General features: G+C 46.0%; 1 protein-coding gene across 12 annotated transcripts in view; it reads right to left on the bottom strand.

Moving 5' to 3' along the window:
• Positions 1-22,864, bottom strand: part of LOC120899595 (flocculation protein FLO11) — a 70,826-nt gene that overhangs the window by 7,769 nt on the left and 40,193 nt on the right. For 11 of the 12 annotated variants that reach the window (XM_040305619.1, XM_040305624.1, XM_040305623.1 and 8 more), the window contains 6 exons: positions 7,651-7,798; positions 7,378-7,541; positions 7,081-7,301; positions 6,748-7,007; positions 6,571-6,653; positions 750-2,534 (listed from right to left, as the gene is read on the bottom strand). In XM_040305619.1, the coding sequence (XP_040161553.1) occupies positions 750-2,534; positions 6,571-6,653; positions 6,748-7,007; positions 7,081-7,301; positions 7,378-7,541; positions 7,651-7,798 (2,661 nt within the window). The remainder of the gene's footprint in view (positions 1-749; positions 2,535-6,570; positions 6,654-6,747; positions 7,008-7,080; positions 7,302-7,377; positions 7,542-7,650; positions 7,799-22,864) is intronic. The other variant, XM_040305627.1, reaches the window with a different exon arrangement.

Raw genomic sequence — 22,864 nt, forward strand, 5'->3', positions numbered from 1 at the left:
ATCTATTGCAAAGCCAACTAAGTATGATATGTTCACATTTCGTGCCCGGAGAGGAGCAAGCGACCAGCCCCCGGCCGCGCCTTGTTGCCGGATGGAGACGCCTTGTTGCTCACTCGGGAGACACAGTACAAAGGACTGGGCGTTTCCATTGCGTGCAAAGGATGGGGGAAAAAATACAGCTGAGAAAGGATGGCATCATGATGTGAAGCAGTAAATGCACTTTTCCGATGTGAATGTGTGTATATGTTTAATGATCATAACGAGTAATGGAGCAAGTCATTAACGTTGCGCCGTTCAACCTGCAACCTAACTGTTCTAAATGGCGTGTTGTTTTTGTACATATGCATGCTCGTTACGATACGGTATCCCCATTTCCCTACTCCTGATCCGTAAGGGGAGAAACCACGCACACACACGTCATACTTACAGTGTGCATTATACTTGCGCTGGGCAACAGCAACACAATACACAACACAACAGCACAACATGAAACAGAATTACAAACAGAAGAATGAAGGAAATGACGGGCGCGATGTGACCCTTTGCCAAGAGAGCGAGAGAGAGAGCGAGCGAGTAGTGAAAGGAAGGAGGAAGGACACACAGTCTCAAATGGGTTCTTCGTTCACCCCCCATCCACACTGTTCGCGGTTGATGAGAGTGAGGAGAGTGTGTGTGATCGGATGGTTACAACCCGCGTGCTGTCACCACACAGCGTCGTGGCACGGAGCGGTGGAAAATGGTATTATTACCTATTGTAGACACGATTGCCCGCCGTTGCCGTCATTGTCGCTGCTGTGGGTTGATGATTCGTCACCGCCACCGCTTTCACGCCGACCAGCGGCACGGCGGCAATGCCCTTCGCCGGCTCGACGGCCCCCTTAGCGGTCAGCACACCGCCCTTGGATGACTTCTGAAGCGGCTGTTGCTGTAGTGGCTGAGGTTTCAAGCTCAGCGGGAAGTTGTTGTAGGAAGAGCGATGTTTCAGCGACTCGAGATTGGCGGAGGAAGACTTGCCGATCGGGTAGTTGCGCACGATGTTGTAGAAGTTGCTGTCGGACTGGCGGAAGAACCCGCCGACCTGCTGCAGCTGCTGGACGGAGCCGACCGAGCTGGAGCTGGTCAGCAGCCCCCCGGTACATCGATCAGTCGCTGGGTCGGGCTGCCCGACCACGATCCCACCGATCGGGGCACTCTTACGGAAGTTACGCTCAAATGGATTGTTGCTGCTGTTGCTCCGTATCGAGCTGCGGGCGATCACTTTCGCCACCGAGCCGGTGGTTGGTGAGGTCGCTTTCGGTTTCGCTGCCGGCAGTCGTACCGCCGCGTCCGGATCGTTCTCGTCCGGACTGCTCGTGGCGCTGGCACGCGTTGCGTTGTAGGTCGAGGCGGACGCAAACCGCTTCCGGCCAATGTTGGGCGTCAGGAAGGGCACATGGTTCACGCGCTCCGCTGCCAGTACGGTCGGGATCGTGCTGAGCGAGTTGATCTTTGTTAAATTGCTCGGACCGAGCGTTGCTGATGGAGCGGTCCCACCACCGGCCGCCGCCGGATCATCATCAATGCCAATGTACCGTGTGTACCCAATGCCGGACCGCTTCCGATACACACCGCTGTGGAAGGAGCTGCGCATCTGGAAGGGCAGAAACCGATTGGCCAGCTCGACACCGGCGCCGCCGCCGCCACCACCGAGCGGCGATAGCTGGCACGAGGACGGTGCGTTTGACTCATCCGAGGAGCTTTTCTCCTCCGCCTTGAGCTGGCGGCGGCGCCGCACCAACACATCGTCCGACTCGTCGCCCCCGGTCAGATCGGTGAGCGAGCGCATCTTGGCGAAGCTGAACCGGCGCGTCTCAAAGTCCCGCTTCGACTGCAGCAGATCGACCGGCGTGTGGCCAAACTCGCGCTCGTACGCCGACAGATTGCCGAGCGATTTCATGCGGCTCAGGTTCAGCCCCGGCGTCAGATGGTGATGGTGATCCACGTCCGGCTGCCCTCCAGCGGCCAGGAAGTAGCCGTGCGTTTGGTCGTCCACCTCCTCCTCGTCGGAGAACATGGCCCCCTTCGGTACGGCCAGATTGTTCATGCTCTTGATCTTGACCAGCTTCGACAGCGGGATCTCAGACGTCGGTGTGCCGAACTCTTCCACGCCCGACTCGGTCCGATCGTCACTGGCGCCACCCTCGTCCTCCGACAGCACCGTCACGTCCGGCGTGACGAACACCTCGTCGCCCGAGTCCGAGGTCGGGCTCTGCGGTATGCGCAGCTTTATCAGCAGCCGGTTCGCCGTCATCATCTGCTGCTTGGTCGGGTTGAGCCGGCCGTTGCTGCCGGCGCTCGTGCTGCTGCTGAGACCGCTGGCGAGAAGTTTCTTATTAGCGAGCGTCACGAAACGGCCCCCGTTAGCTAAGGAAGACTGTGCGGTACTACTACTAGACGTGGTGATGGTGGTGGTGTTGGTGATGGTTTTGGAGCCGTCGACCGTCAGCAGCGTGCCCGGTTTGCCCTGGTAAACCGTTGCCGTCGCCGGACGGTACCTTTTTGGACGGGTTTTTTTTTTTTTGGTTTGTTTTTGGTATAGCATTTGGAGTCCCCAGCATAACGTGTTTTTGTGTAGCGTGTTGCGGAGGAAGGTATTTGTGTCATTTTGTTGATGATTTTTGCACATTTTTCATGTAAACATCGGTGTATGTTTATCGAATGTGTGTTGTGTACGCCCACAAGTGTGTATGTGTGTAAGTTTACACACAACAACCACGCGGGAGGGGTGTAAAAAGGGGGTGAGAAACGGTCGTGTGCCGTATTTTTCCACATCATCGCGCATTCATCGGTGTCGCAAACAAAAGAAAAGGGGGCCGGGAAGTGGTATAAAAAATAAAAACACACACAGAAAAAAAATCAGGAATAGGAAGGGAGGGAAAAAGGAAAAGAAAAAGGAAAGGGAAGAAAAGAGAGAAAAAAAAAGAAATAAAAAATGGGAACATAGCGCAATTTCTAAAAAAAGGACTAAAACAAAAAGGACAACAACAAAACATACCAAAGTCTAGAACTATTTCTCTATCCTACACGACTGGGCAGATACACAACAGCGCAAAAGAAGGAAGAACATTCGGAAAATTGGAAATGGAGTGTATAGAGAGCGCGCGACACTAGCAAGAGATCGTTAGGACACACTAATGAGAAGAGTAAGCAAGAAAGAAACAGGGCGGCCATCTAATTACGCCATCTAAACACACACACACACACAAGGACAAAGAGATACACTATGAATGGTGAGAAAAGGCACAGCCCCCACAGCAGGAAGGGTTCTCTATTTAGAGAGCATTATTATTGAGTTGAAGTCTGCTTGAAGGTGCCTGCTGCGTGATGCTGCCCCACTACTAATGACATGAGATGACCGACAACAAGCGCAAGCCTGTGTCTTTGCAAAAAAGGTTCTCTTGGGATGCAGGCAGATTAAAAGTGTGTCAGCCATGCCGAGATGCCGGTAGAGAGAGAGAGAGCTACGCGTGAGCTACATTTTAGCTTAATGAAGGCGGGTTCCTTCGGGTTTGGGCAGTCGGAATGATAAGCATGTTGTTTCTAAGCATGTGTGTTACGTTTCTGTTTTGCAGCAAGAATTGATTAGTTCCAACACACACACACAAGCCGGGCGACACCGTGCCATACGCTCTACATGCTTGTTTTTAGAATGCTTCAAGATGAGCGCTCTGTTGCTTTCGGTGATGAAAAACTACTAATAAACCTTAATTTCCCTTCTTTCTTTTTTGGCTTGTTCCTCAAGCATTAGATACGTTTGAGTTGTTGCTTTGAAGCAAAAGCAATCACAATCTCCTTTGTGATACACGAACACGACATGTTTATGACCATACCGTGCATAAACATGATTAAAATGCGGAACTTTTCATCCGGCCCGAGAACACGTGCGACCAACGTGATCCGATTTGGTGGCCGAAGGTCTGCGACTGGTCTGCGTTCTCTTCCTTTGTGTTACCCTTTAGCTCGCTCTTCACACGTTAAAGTGGTAATTTTGCCCATACACAACCATTCAAACCAACTTCAAAGGTGAATGGCACGGGGTTGAAAGCGTACATAATCGGGAGCATAACTGCCAGACGCCTGCCGGCCGAATGTTCGTTTGAGCTAATCTAGCTACACACCGACCCTTCTGTGTGATGACCGCAAACGAAATTCTCCCCAAGCTTATCGGTAAAAGATCGGAATCACCGTCGCGTGAAGCATTAGCATTAGAGAAGTAGCGGTTTTGTTGGTAATAAAAAAGGGTAACAAATATGCTCCGCGAACGCCTTTGAGATTAAGCTGATTTTGCTTCTTTTTTTTTCTTTCTTTAAACTTTGTAGAATTTGTTTTTTATTTCAAACTTTGTTTGGCGGCTTTCAGCACGGATCGAGGTCAGACGAGGGAGTTCAAACTTTGCTAAAGCTGTATAAGCTCATAAAGGATGGTGATTACGGAGTGGGAATCCCTTTCCTTCCATTACCAACCCAGCGGAGGGTCAATTTTAGTTTCCCAATCTTACACTTCAATAATCAATAAGATGAGGATCTGCTTTCGTTAACGATAAAATGTTGCATTTTTTAATTGGATTCAAAGATCCGCTTCTCCTACGCAGCCTGAATAATGTTTCCCGCCATTTATTACGGGTAATGATCTGCTATCAAAGTGTTCGGTTGCTTCCACGATAAACCATTAAATTGAAATTCATACTCCGCTTCTTGACTCCGATCCGTTTTCTTGCTGTTTTTGTGTGGTTGTGTGGTTGTGTGGTTGTGTGTATGTGCTCCAGCAGCACTTTATCTCGAAGCTATATTATTTTTATGATTCGACAGCTCGTTAGAGCTCTGCTTTCTTGTTGGCTTTTTTGCCATATGATAAGCAGCAACGTTTTAGGCACGAACGAACGTTCGCCCCAGAAAGACAACGATCTGGTGGAAAATCACGCACAGTGCATAAACTGACCCCGGTGGTGCGGAATATTAAATTTCTCAAATATTTGACCCATAATCTTGGTACATTCCGTTGCAGGCGAGGCGAGTAGTATTGTGCTCGAGTATGAAATTAATGAAAAAAGTATCTTATATCAACATTTTCTTCACAAAGGAAAGTCCTCTTCACAGTTCTAACCTTTTCGCGATGTACTTCGTGGAAAATTGCCCAATCAATTTGATAGAAATTGTTTTCTGAAAATACCCTAATTGTTCACTCTTTTAAGGGTCTTTTTGTCCTTCAAACAATCACAAAACGATTCGCAAATGATTCGAGCGAAATTCTCCTGTGAAAACAACAATAAACAACAGCATCACGAGAAACTTTTCTATGAACTTTCAGCTTAATAGCATTTCCATACAACAGTCGTTACGCTTTCCCCAATAACGATCAATACATTTGGAAGCAATAATGGTCTATAAATAATGCTACTCTCCGGACGTCATCAGCACAGTATTTGAACCCAATCAGACCTAAATTCAAATGACAGACACACACACAAACACAGCCGGAAAAAGGTTTCGAGAAGCAAATGAAAACGGCAATAAAAGAATTCGAAATAAATGTGTGTGCATACACACAGTTACGATACGGCGCTCACGTGGTTCACAACATTGTTAGTCGAAGGTAATGGTCTAGAAGAGGTTTTAAGATTATTGAAGCCTACAGAAGCAGCATCCACCACAGAGCGTAATGGAACGAGCTCTTCAGTTCTGGTGGTTTGGTTAGTATTGCCTATCTGTTAGTCACATTCTACTGGATTGTTTGATGAACTCCAAACAAACGAAAAATGATACGCTTTTTGTAGGTTAAACACAAACAACAACTGTGTGCAGATTGTTAGTTTACGGTACAGTTAAGCAACGGTTGTTTCGTTAGTAAATGGTGGTAAAGTGGGATTGTACGGATCTCCTGCTTGTCGTCGGAGAAGTTGAAATCATATACAAAAAAAAAATATCAAAGACAGATAGAAAACACCATCTATAGAATTGATTCCACCGAAGAGTACACCAGCAAAACGACTAACGTTTAAATAACGAAGAAAGGAAGGAACAACACATTAAAAGATGTTCATGTAGAATCGAAAACAATGTAATTATGAAATAGCAAATATATTGGATGAGCAGTCAACATCAATTATTGAAAAATAAATTTAAAAAGTTAAGAAAAAATCTGCCTTTTGCTTTACTTAAAACTTAATCGTTTCCGTGGATAAAAAAACGGCACAAAAACTCAATCGCGTCCCGCGACTAAAACTTCAAGGCATTGTATGAGGTCAGTCGAACCGGTATTCTAATATATAACTAATACATTCAAAAGGGTGGAGGACTGGTGATGGTGGTGGTGGTGGTGAAGGATTGCTAAGAAATGAGCTACGAACAATCCTTCTAGTTGCAAATGAATGCACACATTCACATGTCAGTAACATAACATGTGTGAGAAACTACGGTACCAGGTGGAAAACCAGAGATAAAGGAAAAATAAATACGCTAACATAACCCGACCAAGGGGGGAGAGAGAGAGAGAGAATTCTAGAGAAGGAGTAAGTGCGAGCACTTCGCTTACCTCTGGTGGCCGGAATCTCCCTCGGAGCTTTGCCTCGAGTGTTGACTGTGGGAGAAGCTGCTGTAGCCGGAACCTTTGGACATCTGCAAAAATGAAAAAAAGCCCAACCGGGAGAAACATGGTCAGTTTGGAATGGTTTCTAAAGCACCACCATCCATGCCGCCGCATCCCACTTACTTGACTAGTATTGCTCGAGTTGCGCGAGTGACCTAATTCGATCGCACCGGGCACGGTACCGACGGTCGGTACCACCTGGCTGCCGGGCAGGGCGGCACTGCCCGTCTGCTGCGGTGCACCGACACTGACCGGCAGCGATGCAACGAGGGACAGATTCGACTGAAAGTCCAGCAGGGACGATGGCGGTTCGGAAGATTCAGAGATACCGGAGTCGGTAATGATGAACGACTGCGGGTCGAGGTCGAACGATTGCTGGTGCTCTGCAAAAAATTGAAACCGGGGAAAATGTTTAGGCGGGATGCGTTCCAGATGCAGTCCCACATCCCATCATACCTATCGTCGTCGGCAGGACCTGTGTTGGGGGTTTCTTCTTCGGCAGCGAATCGAACCCGGGCGCGACGGAGCCGGCCGACGGATCGTCTTTGGTAGAAACGCGCGTCACGACGGGCGTAACGACGGGACCGACCGTCGCCATCGCCGGATCGGTGGGCTGTAGCCCTAGCGCCATGTTGTCTTGGGGCAGGGCAGTCTTCGACTTCGGGCTCGGGGAAGGACTGTAAATGCAATGAGATGAAAGAGGCGATTAATTAAACGCGTTCAAACGGGCGACGGTCGATGTTTTATACTTACACTTTGAACAAAATATCACCCTGAATCATGTGCATGCGTATCGACACGTTCAGCATGGAGTTGTCCTGCCGGTGCCGTGCGTCATACCCCTCGAGCAGATACTTGCGCGGCGTCAGGCCCGAGCCGGCAAACTCGGCCAGGTTCAGATCCGTGAATCCGAGTTTCTGTAACGGTGCAAACAAAAAAACAAACAAACAGTCACGACATGAATAATAGAGCTGAAGCATGAGCCTTTTTTCTGCTGTGGCGTGTCACACACACACACACACTTACCTGGTAACTCCGGCCGCCCTTGATCTCTTTCCGCACCGATATCCGCACGGTGCACGGGTCAAGCACGCCGGTCGACGCGTTCGACGTCATTTTGCAGGGAAACTCGAACTTTTGACCCCACCGCACCGTGTGGTTTTTCACCTCCTCTCTGTGTCGTTCGGAAAAGAAAAACGAAAGGCAGATGGATTAGTACACAATTAGTACAGAAAGATGGATTAGTACACAATTGGATTAGATTGGCTTTTCTACGTAATTTGTAGGCTGTCATGTTTCTCAACAGCTTCAACCGGTTGAAAAACGATCTGTTCGCGCGGGGGCACCTTAATCGCTTTGCCGGGTTACAGACTGAGCGATTGGGTGAAATTAAATGACATGCTGAAGGTATGATAAACGCATTTTGGTGGGAGCGTAGACGTAGTACTTAGTGCTCCTTGTTTTTCATGAATAATTCAAAATGGAGATGACATTTGCTACAAAAACATACATCAACCGACAATGTAGCGAACGAGCAAACGTACAGCAAATGTACATTTTAACCATTTGAAAAAGCTTTTTTACGTTCCTTCATTTACCCGGCAACATTGTACTTCTTGCGTTGGCTGTTATCGTGATAAAACGACCTACACTTTGTGACGAAGACAGAGGGACAACATGGTTGGACGTTACTGCGCCATGCCTCGTCCGTAACAAAAAGCCCAGCAAGAAGTTCAAATGTTGTCGTATTTTTTGTATCTTTCAAAACACACAACCGTATGCACACGCTGATAACATGGCAGAGAGGAGCTTGACAGAAAAGAAGCATTATAGTGCACACGGAAGAGGAACAACAATAAACAACAGCATTTTGACCGATAAGAGTCAAACCTCTTAGGGCCAGTGGGAAAATGTATCCCAGTTACTATGGACCTCACCCCGCCGTAATGGACTAGTGGGGATACTTTCGATGGAATAAGTTTTTTTGCTGTTTTTGCCGTGTGACCGACACACACACACGTGTGGCATTACAGCACGTCTATTGCATCGGAGCCACGGCACAGCGTTGCACCCGAGACTAGCAACCTTGAACGTGGGCGACGGCAGGGCCATTGTCAACCGCTCATGAATCGGTCGGTGACACACACACACACCCCCGACACACACAGTTTTATCGTTCGGACAGTATTGATCGCGCCCGGGAACAATGTGGCACAGCACGCCTGGGGGGCGATGGTGGATCGGTTTCCTTCCCGGCGGATGCATTATCAAATGAAATCACCAAAATGGATTGTGTGAGAAGGAGGGGAAGGAAATAAGCCCCCGGAACAACCTCCGGGTTGGACGACCGGCCGGTCTCGCAGCGCTAAATTCTATTTTCACATCGAATGGCACAAAAAAGAGGTGATCCAGGTGGGTTGGAGTTTGGTGGGGCCTATCGAACGGGGCTAGTCGTAGTGCTTTTGCCGGCGCGACAAGGGAGAATGCAATTAGTTTGAACATCATCGAGTTTCGTGCCGCGTCATGCTGGAAGCCAAACAAAAAGCGACGACCGTCGACGGGTGGGCCTGTGTGTTGAACATGGAAGATAATGGTAAAATCACAGCCGCTCGGGGATAAACGGGGAACAAAAATGCAATTGGTACAATTTTATTTGGCTGAGAGCTCTGATACTAATTTCAATTGAAAATGTGCAATTTATGCTAAAATAAATAGCGAATGTTACAGAGGTTTTCAGAGTTTTTATGTTACTTCCTTAAGGTTTTTTTTGGCTGTGTTGCTTTTAGGAAACAAATTGTGCCAAGGATTCGGCCGCTTACAAATACGGCTGATTGACTAGATCAAACTAAATATCTTGAGTTAATCAAGTTCCGATATCTACAACATCTTGGCACTATTAGAAAACAATCAGAGCATTGTAAGAAATCAGAGCAGTTACGAATGGCCGACGACTCTGAGCTACGAGAAACTCCAAACATCGTTGCTTTCGTATCAGGAAGCAGAACTCGCGTCCACTGGCTTAGCTGCGCCAAGCAACGGCACCTGAGGCACAATGTGATCATCTTAAGCGAATTTCGATATGACACCCTAGCACGTGAACTGCTGCAACATCCCCAGCTCTGTCCCATCGAATTTTTCTGGACCAACATGATGCAAAACATGATCAACTCCAATAATTTGGTCGCGAATATTGAGGAGATTTAGATAAAAATCGAAGGTAGACCTTAAAACATGGCTGCACGCATGTTTTCATTCGGCATGGCGAAAATTCCAGATAACCGCCGTCTTCTACCGGCCTTGAACCTCTTTCGGTTAGAAGACGCAATGCACAGTGCTGTTTCATCGCTGGTTTGCTAAATGGCTCTATCGACTCATCGCCTTTGTTGCATCGAGTCGATATCTATGCACCATCCCGAACACTTAGGTCTAGAGAGACTCTACGGCTCGCTCAACCCCGTTCCAGCGTTGGTCGGTCTGACCCTATGTTTCGCATGTCGGCAGTTTTCAACACTGTTTCGGATTGCTTCGTCTTCGACATTTTAACTCAGTGTTTCAACGAACGTCTCCGGCTTTTGCCGCGGCCGCAGTGAATTGCGATGCCAATCTTGTTTTTGTTATATTTTTTTGTTAATGAACTGTTACATCTTAATTAGGCCATACGCCCCGTCGAAGATTAAAATAAATAATAATAATAATAATAATGATAACTGACGATAGGCAGCTTGCAAGGTAGTAGATTTTTTTTTGTAAGTAAGCTTAAATAATTATCGTTCAAAGGATGTTCATGAAATGATATTATCTTTTTTAGTTTTTATATTTCTTGATCATGTTCTAATGAAATCGTATTGTACGAACGTGCACAATTTTCATCTAATGTAAGGTTTTTAAGGGATTAAGCCTTGTCTCACGCAAAATATATATTCACAAGTCGACTCCGATAATATTTTTACTAATTGCTGTCGAATAAAAACGTATAGAAGCATAAAAAAAGATCGATCGATAAGTTACCAAGGCACCTAATGATGCACGTGAAAGTGAAATTATCGTACCACACCAATCTGCTTATCCTTTTGCTACGCGCACCAAAAGCAAATCCATATTTGATTCATTCCGGATGATCGCTTCAACTCAGCCAACCGCGACGTGACATCGCAAAGCACACAATAAGACACGATGATCGCACTGTGAGGAAGCAAACATACGTCGACGAAAAGGGTTAGCAAAATTTCGCTTAAGCTCGCACGGTTTTACCCTCGCTCCCCTTTCTCTGTCAGTCAAATTAGTAGCATCGGTAGCAAAGAAAAAAAAACGAGGAACAGCTACACAATAAATGCATATCAACCCTCTACTACCTATTTGATCGTGCATTAAATTCCATTTGATTGCCTTACATTTCAACGACTCGCTAATAGTGGCAAGAAATGGCTGTGCGTGTGTTGGTCGGGGGAAGGAAGTTGGCAATATGGTGGGGCTTAAGCAGCGCAGAAGCAGCACGCGAGCTCTGCACTAGTGGTGGGAGTTCGGACTAGGACCTACCCGATTCCGATTCCTTGTTCGGAATCAATTCCGGAGCCGATTCCGATGCTGGAATCGATTCCGATTCCGGAGTCGATTCCGGAGCCGATTCGGGAGTTGACTCCCGAGCCGATTCCGGAGTTGACTCCGGAGCCGATTCCGCAATCAGAATCGGCTCCGGAATCGGAATTGACCTGGGAATCGCAATTTTCCCCGATAACGGAACTGCGATAACTGCGATAACGGAATCACAATTGACTCCAGAATTAGAATTATCTCCGGAATGTAAATTAGTTCTTGAATTGAAAAAAGTTTTAGAGTTTAGAAGCGAAATCAGTCCAGGAATCTCCATCAGAAAGGATCTTTTACAAGAAAATTTTGATTTTTTGCGGTTATCAATACGTAGTATGATTGGACCCAAACGCTTATTTTTATGGCGATGCCAAAACTGACTCCATTTGGAATCCGATTCTGCTTTAGGAGTCAATTCTGATTCGAGAGCCGATTTCGATTCCGGAAACGATTCCAATTTCGGAACCGATGCTTATTCCGGAATCGATTCCTGTTCCGGAACCGATTCCGATTCCGGGACCGATTCCGATTCCGGAACCGATTTCGGTTCCGGAACCGATTCCGGAACCGATTTCGGTTCCGGAACCGATTCCGGAACCGATTCCGATTCTCCGAATATCCGGAATCGATTCCAGAAAAATACGGAGCTAGCCGGAATCGATTCCGACAAAAACTTCATTTTTTCCATCACTACTCTGCACCAACATACCCACCTATCTGTCGGACAAGTTATTTCATTCGGTGCACGTAAAATGGTGCACAATAGAGGAGGGGGGTGGGGGCGGTGGTGGAATGAGCCGTACCGTCGGAAGCCGAAAAGCGCTCCGATGTCATAATGCGGCGATGGTGGTGGTGGTTCGGCATGCATTAATTAATGTGCAAGGGCACGCGTGTGCGTTTATTCATTCATCCGTTTGCCTCAATTTGTCACTTCCGTTTCGATTGGTACCCCCGGTCGTGGTTCGGCGAACGCCACAGAGAAAGACAGACAGTGAGGAAGAAAGGGTGGTGAAGTTAAATACCAAGCGCCTGTACTCCCTTTTCCACTTTCCGCGTTAACCCAAGGGTTACATGCTGTCACCCGCGAACGAATTGTTTTTCAACGGCGAACAGTGAAAAGGGAGGGAAACCCCCGTGACCTTTTCGAGACGTTTGTGGTGCGTGAACAGCGATTTGTACATTTCGTGTGGCTTGATTTATTTACACCTTTCCCTTCCCCATTCTCCTTCCTTTTAGCGTAAAAATACCGAATATGTAATCGGTGTCATGTAAATACTAATAAAGTTCTATCGAAGCTTTTATGTTACCCGTGAAGCCTTCCCCGTAGTTACCGTGTGCACAAACAAACCCATCAAAATTGATCGAAAATGGAAGGGAAAAAAGGTGACTTTACAGGATTTCACGTCCCCGGGACACTAGCAGCCATAAATCACCGAGCGCCACAACCCGCCACCCGCCGGCAAATGTCACTCGAAAGTGAACAAACACAAGCAAGCAAAGCGTCAGAGCAGGATACGGGGCGACCACACACATAATTGGCCAATACACGATGTCGAATAGGACACGAATGGAATAAATTTCTGTCGACACCATCGGAAGTGGAGGCAGGCGGGGTGTGCCCTTTTTCCTATTTCTACGGCGCCCTGATGTGTCAAACAAATAACAAGCTTCAGAGCAAAAGAAATAATAACAATAAAAAAAAGACACCCGCCCGCGCAACAAACAAAATTGAGGGTCGGGTCCGGGTGCTTGGCTTGTGCCCTTTTTCCCTCCTCGTACCGAAAAAAAACCACGTTCGCCACGGTCAGTGACTTTTCCTCCCCTTCTTTTTTTGGGTCGAACCACAAACACGATCGGCAGCACTTGGCAGCATAATTTAATGCATGCGTGCGGGGTGATGTCCCAACCCCAAACGTTTGCCGCTGTCCAGAGCCGTGAATGTGTTGAATCATTGTGTTGACCTTTCGTTGGAAGTGATATTCAACATTTGAACTGGGCAGCGGGGAGGTGAGGGAGATGATAAGCCAGAGTAAGCATTCTAAAAAGGAGCGCTGGTTGAGGTTGGGTAAGCCCGCCAAAGCTCAAGAACCGAATAGTAATTGGTTCAAGCGCATTAGCGTGTGTTAAAGTGTCACGCAATGTGTGGTTGGGTGTGTATTGGAGCTTAGCTAAGTGTGTAGAGAATCCCACGAATAAATTATGAGAATTAGAAAGAACATGGGGTTTTAAAACTTACAGAATATGCGCGTCATGTTGCATACATCGGATAAATATTTGGAGTAGACACAAAGGTATCGATGATCTTTTGAACAATACATCTTCTACTATTCTGTAATATTTTGTAATTTTGCATGAAAAAGTCCAATGTTAATGCTCATAAACATTCAAAAACTCTCTCTAAGATGTACAAACATATCAAAAGAAGGAGTACTGTACTTTTTTATGATTGAAAAGAACCTTTTTTCCCAATTATAAAGACAAAACTAATTTATTGGTCTTCACGAAACCGTAGTTAAATATGCACCGTAACGAAATGGTCGTGTCCTTCATCTTTTGCCCATTATTACAGAACGAGAGAGAGAAAGCACAACTTTTCTGCCCAACCTAATTAATGTGAAAAGTTAGAAGACTCTCCCACCCCCTCTCAACACACAAGAACACACACACACACGAAAGCAATAGTAGTGGCAGTCCTTAACGAGCTTCATCTTGCCCTCTCACTTCGGCTTCTTTGGTGCCAACGCTTTTTGCACGCCATCGATCACTCCGAAAAGTTTACTAATGAATGACGTCACTAATCGATATTTTATGGCACACGGGAGCACACGAAGCGTGAGGGGTGTGGAGCCGAATATCATTAAACCATCGTTTAGAACACGCGAAGTAACCTTGAAGGACAGGGATTATGGTTGTTAGCTGTAAAAAAATAAAATCAGCAAAAAATAAAAACAACGCTCTAATGCAGGAAGAGCGTGCAAACTCATGAATGGTTAGGTCGGTGGGTGTCGGTGAGCTTGCATTAATATTTAAATAAAATTCAATTTCATGAAAAATGCATCTTTTAAGCTTCCCACTCAGTCGATGGTACTCATAGCACAGCTTCTGAGCTTCTCCTCCTCATCCGCAACCCACAGAAAGGTGCAGCACAGGTAAACAATTAAACATACGACAAATAAACACGCGTTAGACGCGTTAGAGTCGTTAGACTCAGTCAGCAAACACCGGCCAGGTCAGCCGGGTAGGGTAGGAGTACAGTGTCATCGAGTTAAGAAAAGAAGCTTACGCCATACCGACGGATTGGGTATGGCGCGATCGATTCTGCTGTGCTAAATGCCCGTCCCGGCATGCTCTCTCCCGTGTAACACAAAGCCGTAAATGAACAAATGACTCATCCGGTTGGCAGGCTGTTCGGCACGGATCAGAGGTGAAGCCTGCAATTCCCAATGCAATGCCAAAGGTAGCAGGGCCTGGCAAGAAGAAAACGTGAGAGAGTGAAGAGAACTCCTTTCTTTACATCGTTTTTTTTTTTTTTTGCATTCCAATCTCACTGATCAGTGCAGAATAAAAATAGGAAACAGGAACCGTGCGCGCACGAATGGCACGAGGCATCGGTGATTTCGGTGGCAGCGATTCAAGATACGGTATCATGCCACCACCGTTCAATGACTCTTTTGTTTTGAAAGGGGGACACTTATTTAATCATCCTGTCAACCTTCCCAGGGAGTTGATTTTCAATTTTGTTACCATTTTATGAGTAGAAAGATACATGTGAAATCATTAGAAATTAGAAATAAATGCTCAACAAAACATAACATTATCCGTCTTATCTGAAGTGCCTCGGTTTATCATCCCATCTCATACATGCCCCGCCGTTCGACATTTGCATATTTGTTTTCCCTTCTCTTGTCATGCAACACGACGAAGCAGCATTGAACTTGACAGTGCTGACAGTCCCGGACGTAGCACGCATAGCACGCGGGGCTTGTTGAGGCTTCAGCGACTGGAAGCGACGAACTTGAAACGTTCTTCATACTTCAAACACCATCCCACCACTTGGAGATGCAAAAAAGCTCACCCCAGCTGACCGATCCCCGTCCGTGTGTGTGCGCGCGTGAACTTCCATCCAATCGACCATCTTAAATGGCGACTCTTTCGAAACGGCGGACGGCGGTGCGCTCGTTAGTGATGCAAAACCGGCGAAGGCTGCAGCAGCAGCATTGTTTCTATTGCTGTGACCGGAATTGACGGCCTTGCCGTCTGTTGTAGTAGGCTAGGCTAGGTTTCAGCTAGTAGTAGTAGTAGCAGCAGCCAAATGGAACGTATTACACACAGCAGCCGGAGAAGACCGTGACCAGGCTGTGTGAGGGTCAAAAGGGTCAGCAACATGGTCCGTTCCGATGGGTTGGTGTGGTGGTGATCAAGCTAGGCACGTGAAATAGATTGTCTATAGATGTCTGGAAGTCCAGAAGATAGATGCGAAGCTTTGAAACAATAGATGACATTAAGAAACGGATCGATTTCTTCTAATTTGTTTTACCATGAACCATTTCAAACAATTAAAATATAATTCAAAAGGAATACTGATGATTGAAGAACATCATCTCAAGGTATTAAATGAAGGACAACCCCTTAGGATTGGTAATGGGAAATGCTCATAAAAGTGTTAAATCTTTTTGAGAATTGAAGGCTTTGAAATAATGCTTAGAAGACTAAGCAAAGTCTAAATACAGTGAATTCTCTCTTTTCAAAATGAATTGTTTCTTTAAGATGAACAATTTGGTCCCGTCATATTCGATTCATTTTATGTCTCTTCCAGATAAATGTCTCCGTAGGACGAATATCCTTGAAGCTTCATATACGGTTTCGGCTGCGGAAATTCTCAAAGATTAATTTATAGGTCACAAAAATATTAGTTAAATTCATTAATTTTCCTAGACATGAATATATCTCTAAGGTGACGGTTTCTTGAAGATAAAGGTCCTGAAACCTTAGAGAGATTTCACTGCAATCAATAATCATTAAAGAAAAAAACCTGAAGAGATTCAACAATAAATTATGATCCCCTCCTCGTTTGTTATTTCTGGCCAAAGTTCTGGCCTTTGAAGTCATCGTCCAAAGTGTAACTCGCCTCAAGGTAAACGCACCACGAATCGGCATGCATGAATCGTCCCAAATTATCAGTGCGAATACGTAATTAGCACCGCCCGGCTCGAGGCAAGGTGCAATGTCAGGCGTGCTAAAAGCTGCCTGATTAGCCTTGGATTGACACCCGAGTAAGACGAGTTCTGGGCACCGGCAAACTGCATGCAAGGTGCGAGATATTAATCCATCCTCTCTTCCCATTAGCCGGCCGTTAACACCACTGTGACACCGTTGCTTACTACTCGACGAACCTATGCACGAATGCAATTGATCACGATCCACGGTCGAAATCGAAGGTTGAGGAGTTCGATCGTTGCACAATAACCTCACCTGCGCGTGATGCGTGAAGAGGTTCAATTAATATCCCCACAAACCGGAAAGGGACCAATGGTCGTTGGCCGTTTATTAGAGGGTTATAGTTGGCACTGCTGTACGAGTTTCAGTGCCGAATCAGTAAAATGTTACGTTCAGTGTGAATTACGATTGATCGATTCTCTCGCATACTGGCGCAAGCGTATTGCGGAGTGCAAGGCTGCATCATTGAGAAAAGTGTTTTATGACGCTGAAAACGAAGGTCCATCAAGAAATGGAGGATATGGGTAGAAAGCGAATCACAACATACTAAATTGTATTGTATATGGTGATAAAAGGGAAAGTAAAAATAAAATAACCGTATCGTCGTTATTCCGGTTGTAAAATGGAGAACCAAAACGCGATTAAGAGGTTTATACTTATTCTGCGAAATGGTGTTGCGTCACACCGCAGGGTTTATTGTTTTTTTACTTTAATGCTCTCCAAGATTCTTACCTGAAATGAGAAAATAATTGTAAGAAACCATTAGACCTCTTTATGTTATGGGTTTTGGACTAACCCTAGCCTTAGGGATTCTCCTAACCAATCAAGAGTAAAATCTGACCACATGCAAAACACATTTCAGGGAACCGAGACAAATCACCCCCTCTCCCCTCTCTCCTCGGGCCACGAATGGATGGGAAAATTTCCGTTTGGCGACGCAATAAAATGCAGATGATTTATAGCTACGGCTGCCGGTTGTCACTGACAAGCGGATAAAATGAACCATTCGGAGAGGTGGTTTGGGGATAGTAGAAAAAACACATGCTACACTTCAGATAGGAGGAAGCAAATGTCGGAGTAGAAACAAGAAGCACGAAGCACGCCATATGCGAAAACGTTTCCACAGCCGCAAATCTTGCATCCATTTCCAAGAAGAATTCCCATAAAATATGTTATCCATCCGATCTTGTGCTCTCGCAGCATAGCACACACACACACATGGATGGTCTAGCAAATGACGCAGTGTCAATCGGACAAGACGGCACACACGAACACTGTGCTGCTGTGCTGGTTAATAAAAATACGGAAACTCATAATAAGGGATTTAATTTTCCACATCATTTCATACATCATAATTGTGTACAGCGGTGATTTGAAACAAGCATGTAACGAACATCGTAAGACAACCGCGTAAGACAAGGGCATTAACATTCAACCTTACAGTACCACCTTGCGCTCATCTTTGCTTTGTTGAGCCCTTTCAGTTTGACCTTATTGAGTGCGTTTTGACAAATCGAATTAGTCGCCGGAATGAGTACGATCCATACGTATAGCATGGGGTGAAAAATCCACCCTACCAACCTCGGGATTGGGTTGATCGATGATGCGGAAAACCGTGACGCCGCCGCCGCCGCCGTAAACGTCTCAATCGCGCACCAGAGCAAGTCCATTCGTCGGTTTGATGACGTTAAATCACACTTGCTTTAAGCGAACGCGCGATGACGCAACCTCATTAGCGGACCCATAGTAGTGGACGTAATAGTAGTAGTAGAGTAGTAGCACCCGTGACATATGTGATGAAATCGGGAACGTGAAAAATTGATGGAAATCTTTTGCGTCGTTCGATTGCCTTTCGACATCAAGCATAGGGTCGTTTAATTTTGGACTTGATTACTACAGAAGAATTAAGTGCTAGGGATAAGGTGTAACCAACACTTTTGTTCTTACTTCGGCAAACCATTGGAACACATTACGGGACACGCATCAAATTATATTAAAGACTTTTTATTATCAACAAACCAACCAAACCAACACCTTTGAAACGATTGTTTGCAAAGTGTACGGTGTGAGCGGGCTTCCACATTCCACCGTATTTCACTTTCGATGATGATGGAATGTTGGCCGGCCGAAGCACACACACACACCGCTTGATGGTTGATGGCTTTCACCGGGCGCCGTGTGGATGAAACAAACGCACACGGGCGAACGAACTTGGGAAGATAAATATTTAACTAACCCCGTTTGCCCCTGGTGTCGGACATGGAAAAGAACCGGGAAGACGGCCATTCATTCCACGGCCTGCCGAGTAATGTGCCGAGTTTTCTTAAGAAGCTGCCAAGAACATTAAAGTATGTTTTACTGCGCTGACCTACATTCGACGTACGATGTGGAGCAAAATATGGCAAAATATGGCGCACTTTTATGTGGTTCTGGTCGATCGGCTTCACTAAAAAACATGTGGAATAGATCTTTCATCATCGATCTTACACACAAGGAACGGTTCGTTTTGATCTTGATTTGTTCTGAAACTAGTTTTTCACAAAGAAATTGACTTTTGACGGCTAAAATTAGTACCACACTACTACATACACAAATATAACATCAATAAGAATGCAGTTTTCTTATAATATTTTTTTTTGTAATAGCAGTCAAAAATCTTTTCTAAACGATGCTTCAAATAGACTTTTCAACAATGTTTCTATCTGTGATTTAGGGTAGTGATGGGTGAAGTTGGCTACAATGTCGACTGCAATCTGACTCCGATAAATTCAGAAACGACTCCGGAGGTAGGTCCGCGCTGTAATATCCGGAGTCGTCCGGAGTCGCAAGGAGTCGTCCGAAGTCGTCCGGAGTCGCCCGGAGTCTCCCGGAGTCGCCCGGAGTCTCCCGGAGTCGCCCGGAGTCATCAAGAGTCATCCGGAGTCATCCGGAGTCGTTCGGAGTCGTCCGGATTCATTCGGAGTCGTCCGGAGTCATTCGGAGTCGTCCGGAGTCGTCAGGAGTCGCCCGGAGTCGGAGTCGTCCGGAGTCGTTCGGAATCGGACTAACAGTAGTCGGATCGGAGTCGTGGGGGCGCTCCATACATCACATCATTAGTTTAGGTTTGTTTTAGACAACCAACCCATATTTGACTAGATGTATTAGTTTTTGTAGACTGTTAAAAAAAAATTATTTAATATAAAATGTATTAAACATAAAGCTTTATTCAATCTTGAGATGCAGCAATAACGACGCCAAAACAACGCCCCAGTTACGGAAATGATGCCAATAAATGCATTCCATTTCCAGCCGCCAACAACCTGTTCTCTCGTAAAAGGGCACAAACCCGCGGGACGGGAGCTACCCGACAAATATGAACAAATCACCAAACCATGCACATGAAAAAGCTCACTCATCGCGAGCCCGTCCCTTTCACCTAACGAAACGTGTTCTTCCCTCACTGATCCACTTCTGATTGATTTATGAAAGTCGTTTCGTTTTTCCTTTTTGTTCCACCCATACCACACTCCCGCGTCTTCATCGACGTCTGTTTGCTGGCTGCATCCCAAACATTGTGTGCACTCTTATTTCTAATAGTCGACGAATGCATTTCGTCCGCCTTCAATCCCCGCATATACCTCCCCCCACAAATGCAGTGCGTTGAGGTATCTCTATCGCGCGGCACGTTCGACTTTTGATTTCACCACCTTCATTCCAGTTGCAAACAAAAAAAGAAAAAAAAATGAATGCATCCCCCAGGCACGCAATGCAACTACTGCTGTGGTACGTGTGATTGTGTGTGCTGCTGGGTGAATGTGAGTGCAATCAGGCGATTAAACGTGCTCGCAATTCTAGTTATCTTTGTGCCATTAGCCCGCGTACCCTGCCAGCCGATAGGGGAAAGGGCCACGGACGAGAGAAATGGGTTGTGCGATGGGTTTATCAACACACGGCCACCACCACCCTGATGATACGGGAGAAGGGCGCGAAGCACACCTCTGTGTTCCACTTCCTCCTCCTCCTCCTTCTCTCTAGCAAAATGAGAGTGAAACTATCAACAACCGGCTGCCGGCTGTAACCCCGGGGGAAAGGGAAATCCCGGAGACGGATTTGTTTGATCAACTGCAGTTCCTGCGGAAGAGGGACGTGGGTGGACGTGCGGGTTGGAGATAAGGACACGGGAGCGTCGGGGCATCATCAAACATGGTTAGAAGAACCACTGCCGATATAGCTTGTCCACGCGCTACCACACTCTCGGAGATTGTCCGCTCCCTTCTCTGGCTTCGTCGCCTGGCCGACCTGAGCCGACCTACAAAACCGGACAATGTTTGCCCGCGTCCGTTCTGCAATATCCGCGTGTTATTACAAATGGACAAACACTTTCCTCCACATTCGAGCGTGGCAAAAGGAGAAGAGTGCAGTCCGTTGTTGTCCAATCGTGGTAATTGATTTGCCGGATCGTTTGACCGGGCGGAGCTGGCAAAAGCAGGTCGGAGCTATATATGGTCACCATACCGGAGGGGGGGGGGTGTAGATGCCACCAATGGCCATAAATCTTCGCCCCGGAAGAACTTAACTTAAAATGCCACTAAAACCACAAACCAGTCGACACTTTAGCGTGCAACAACTTCAATTAAAGCTGAACGAGGATGAAAGTTGTACAGCAAAATTCCACATCTAAAAAAAGCCGCACCGCACAAGACCGTCCAGCTACTAACCCATAAAACTAACACACTGGGCTGGGCTTTCAGAGTCCGCGGCCACGTGAGTCGCAGGGCAACGGTGGCCGGATGTTCAATAAAGCTGGCGGTAAGCAACCACATCCCGCCTCGGTCGGTCGCGCGCCCGCAATGGGGGAATGAATTGCATTTCAAATGACTGTGGGGGCCCAGATGATTGGAGGGAAGAGTGTTAGCTGTGTGTATGTGTGTAATTAGCAGCAGAGGTGGAAGACATGTGTGATTAAACGGGTATCAGGTCACTAATGGAAGGCCATTTTTAATAATCGCGTCCCAATGCACACAGCGTCACAATTGGCTTTGAACGTGCTGCATTGTTCACGTGACAATTGCTGACAGTGTGGCGTAAACCTTCATATTAGTGGTGGTAAACAGTGTTTATTGAAATGATGATATAAGCTGCTTCTTTCCTTCATTACAGTTTTATATGTACGGCTTTTCAATTGAATGTAAAATTTATTCTTAATCTTTCGGAGTTACATTTAAAACTTTATTTCGTTTTTGCTGGTAGTTTCTTTTAATGCATATTACTACTCTCTTGTTATTTCCTAGTTAATGCCTTATGGTTTTATTTTTGCCATCAATACCATAAGCTCTTCCAGATAGTTTAGTCCTTTTTGATACATTTTTATTAATTACTACATTATTTATTCCACTTAACATGAATTTTATTGTTTATTTATTATTTAAACATTTCTTCACTTTTTCCAAGGTGTTACTACCGTTTTCTGCTTTTTTCTTCCATTTTTTTTCCTTCCTTTCATTAAATTTTACTAAAATCCTTGGTAACAGTCAATACCTTAAAACTTTTTTCATATTTTTTAGCGGTTATTGATGAATTCTGTATATTATTTATTTCATTTCGGCACGTGTCAGGTAAAAGAAATCACATTTTATTTCACTCCCAGCACAATACAGCTCAACCAAATCTTTCACGCAACCGCAGCGTGTATGCAAATTCTGGAAAAGCGAAAAAGCGCATGCAAATCCTTGACAGCAAACGTTTTCTGTTTTCCCACACACCTAACGGATGCGAACTCCGACGAATCAAACAACCGAGCCCCGAACCACGTGATTTCGCCCATGTTCTGTTGCTTTGCAAAATACAATCGTGCCGGGTGGCCGGAAATCTCGCGCGTAAACAAAGTCGATCGAGCCGGTCGGAGCGAGATTCGTTTGGCTAATTACATTTGGCGCTGGCACTTATTCAGCGTGCTCTTTTTTCTTTACTTCTGCTACAACCTGCTCCACAGCAAAAAAAAAGGTACCGTGAACACCATTGTACACGGTGAAATGTAGAGCAAAGGCTCGACATAACCAGCCGCCAGTGAACCACAAATAAGCGAGTTAACAAACGAAAGAGAAAAAAAAAAGATGGAAGGGATAAATGCACAACAATTTTCCCTTCAATACGAATGACCCACGAACAACGGCCATCATCAAAGTGAATGAGGAGAGGGTGTGGATGGAAAGATATATCATTGTGCTCGCTTACGAATGAGCGAGCGAGCAAGCGAAAGCGACGAATCGTGTTCGCACAACAATTAACTTTCAGTGTAAGCGCACCACCACTCACGACGCTCGCGCAATTGCGTGAGAGTAAAAATGTAAAGCAGAACGCATTGATTTTTCGCGCCATCTCTTCGACGCAGCCAGTTGGCCGCCTGCGGGGTGTGTAATGGGGGGAAATGGGGAATGGTGTGTTATAAAATGAATGA

This window comes from Anopheles arabiensis, chromosome 3 (assembly GCF_016920715.1).
Source record: "Anopheles arabiensis isolate DONGOLA chromosome 3, AaraD3, whole genome shotgun sequence".
Classification (NCBI taxonomy): Eukaryota; Metazoa; Arthropoda; class Insecta; order Diptera; family Culicidae; genus Anopheles; species Anopheles arabiensis.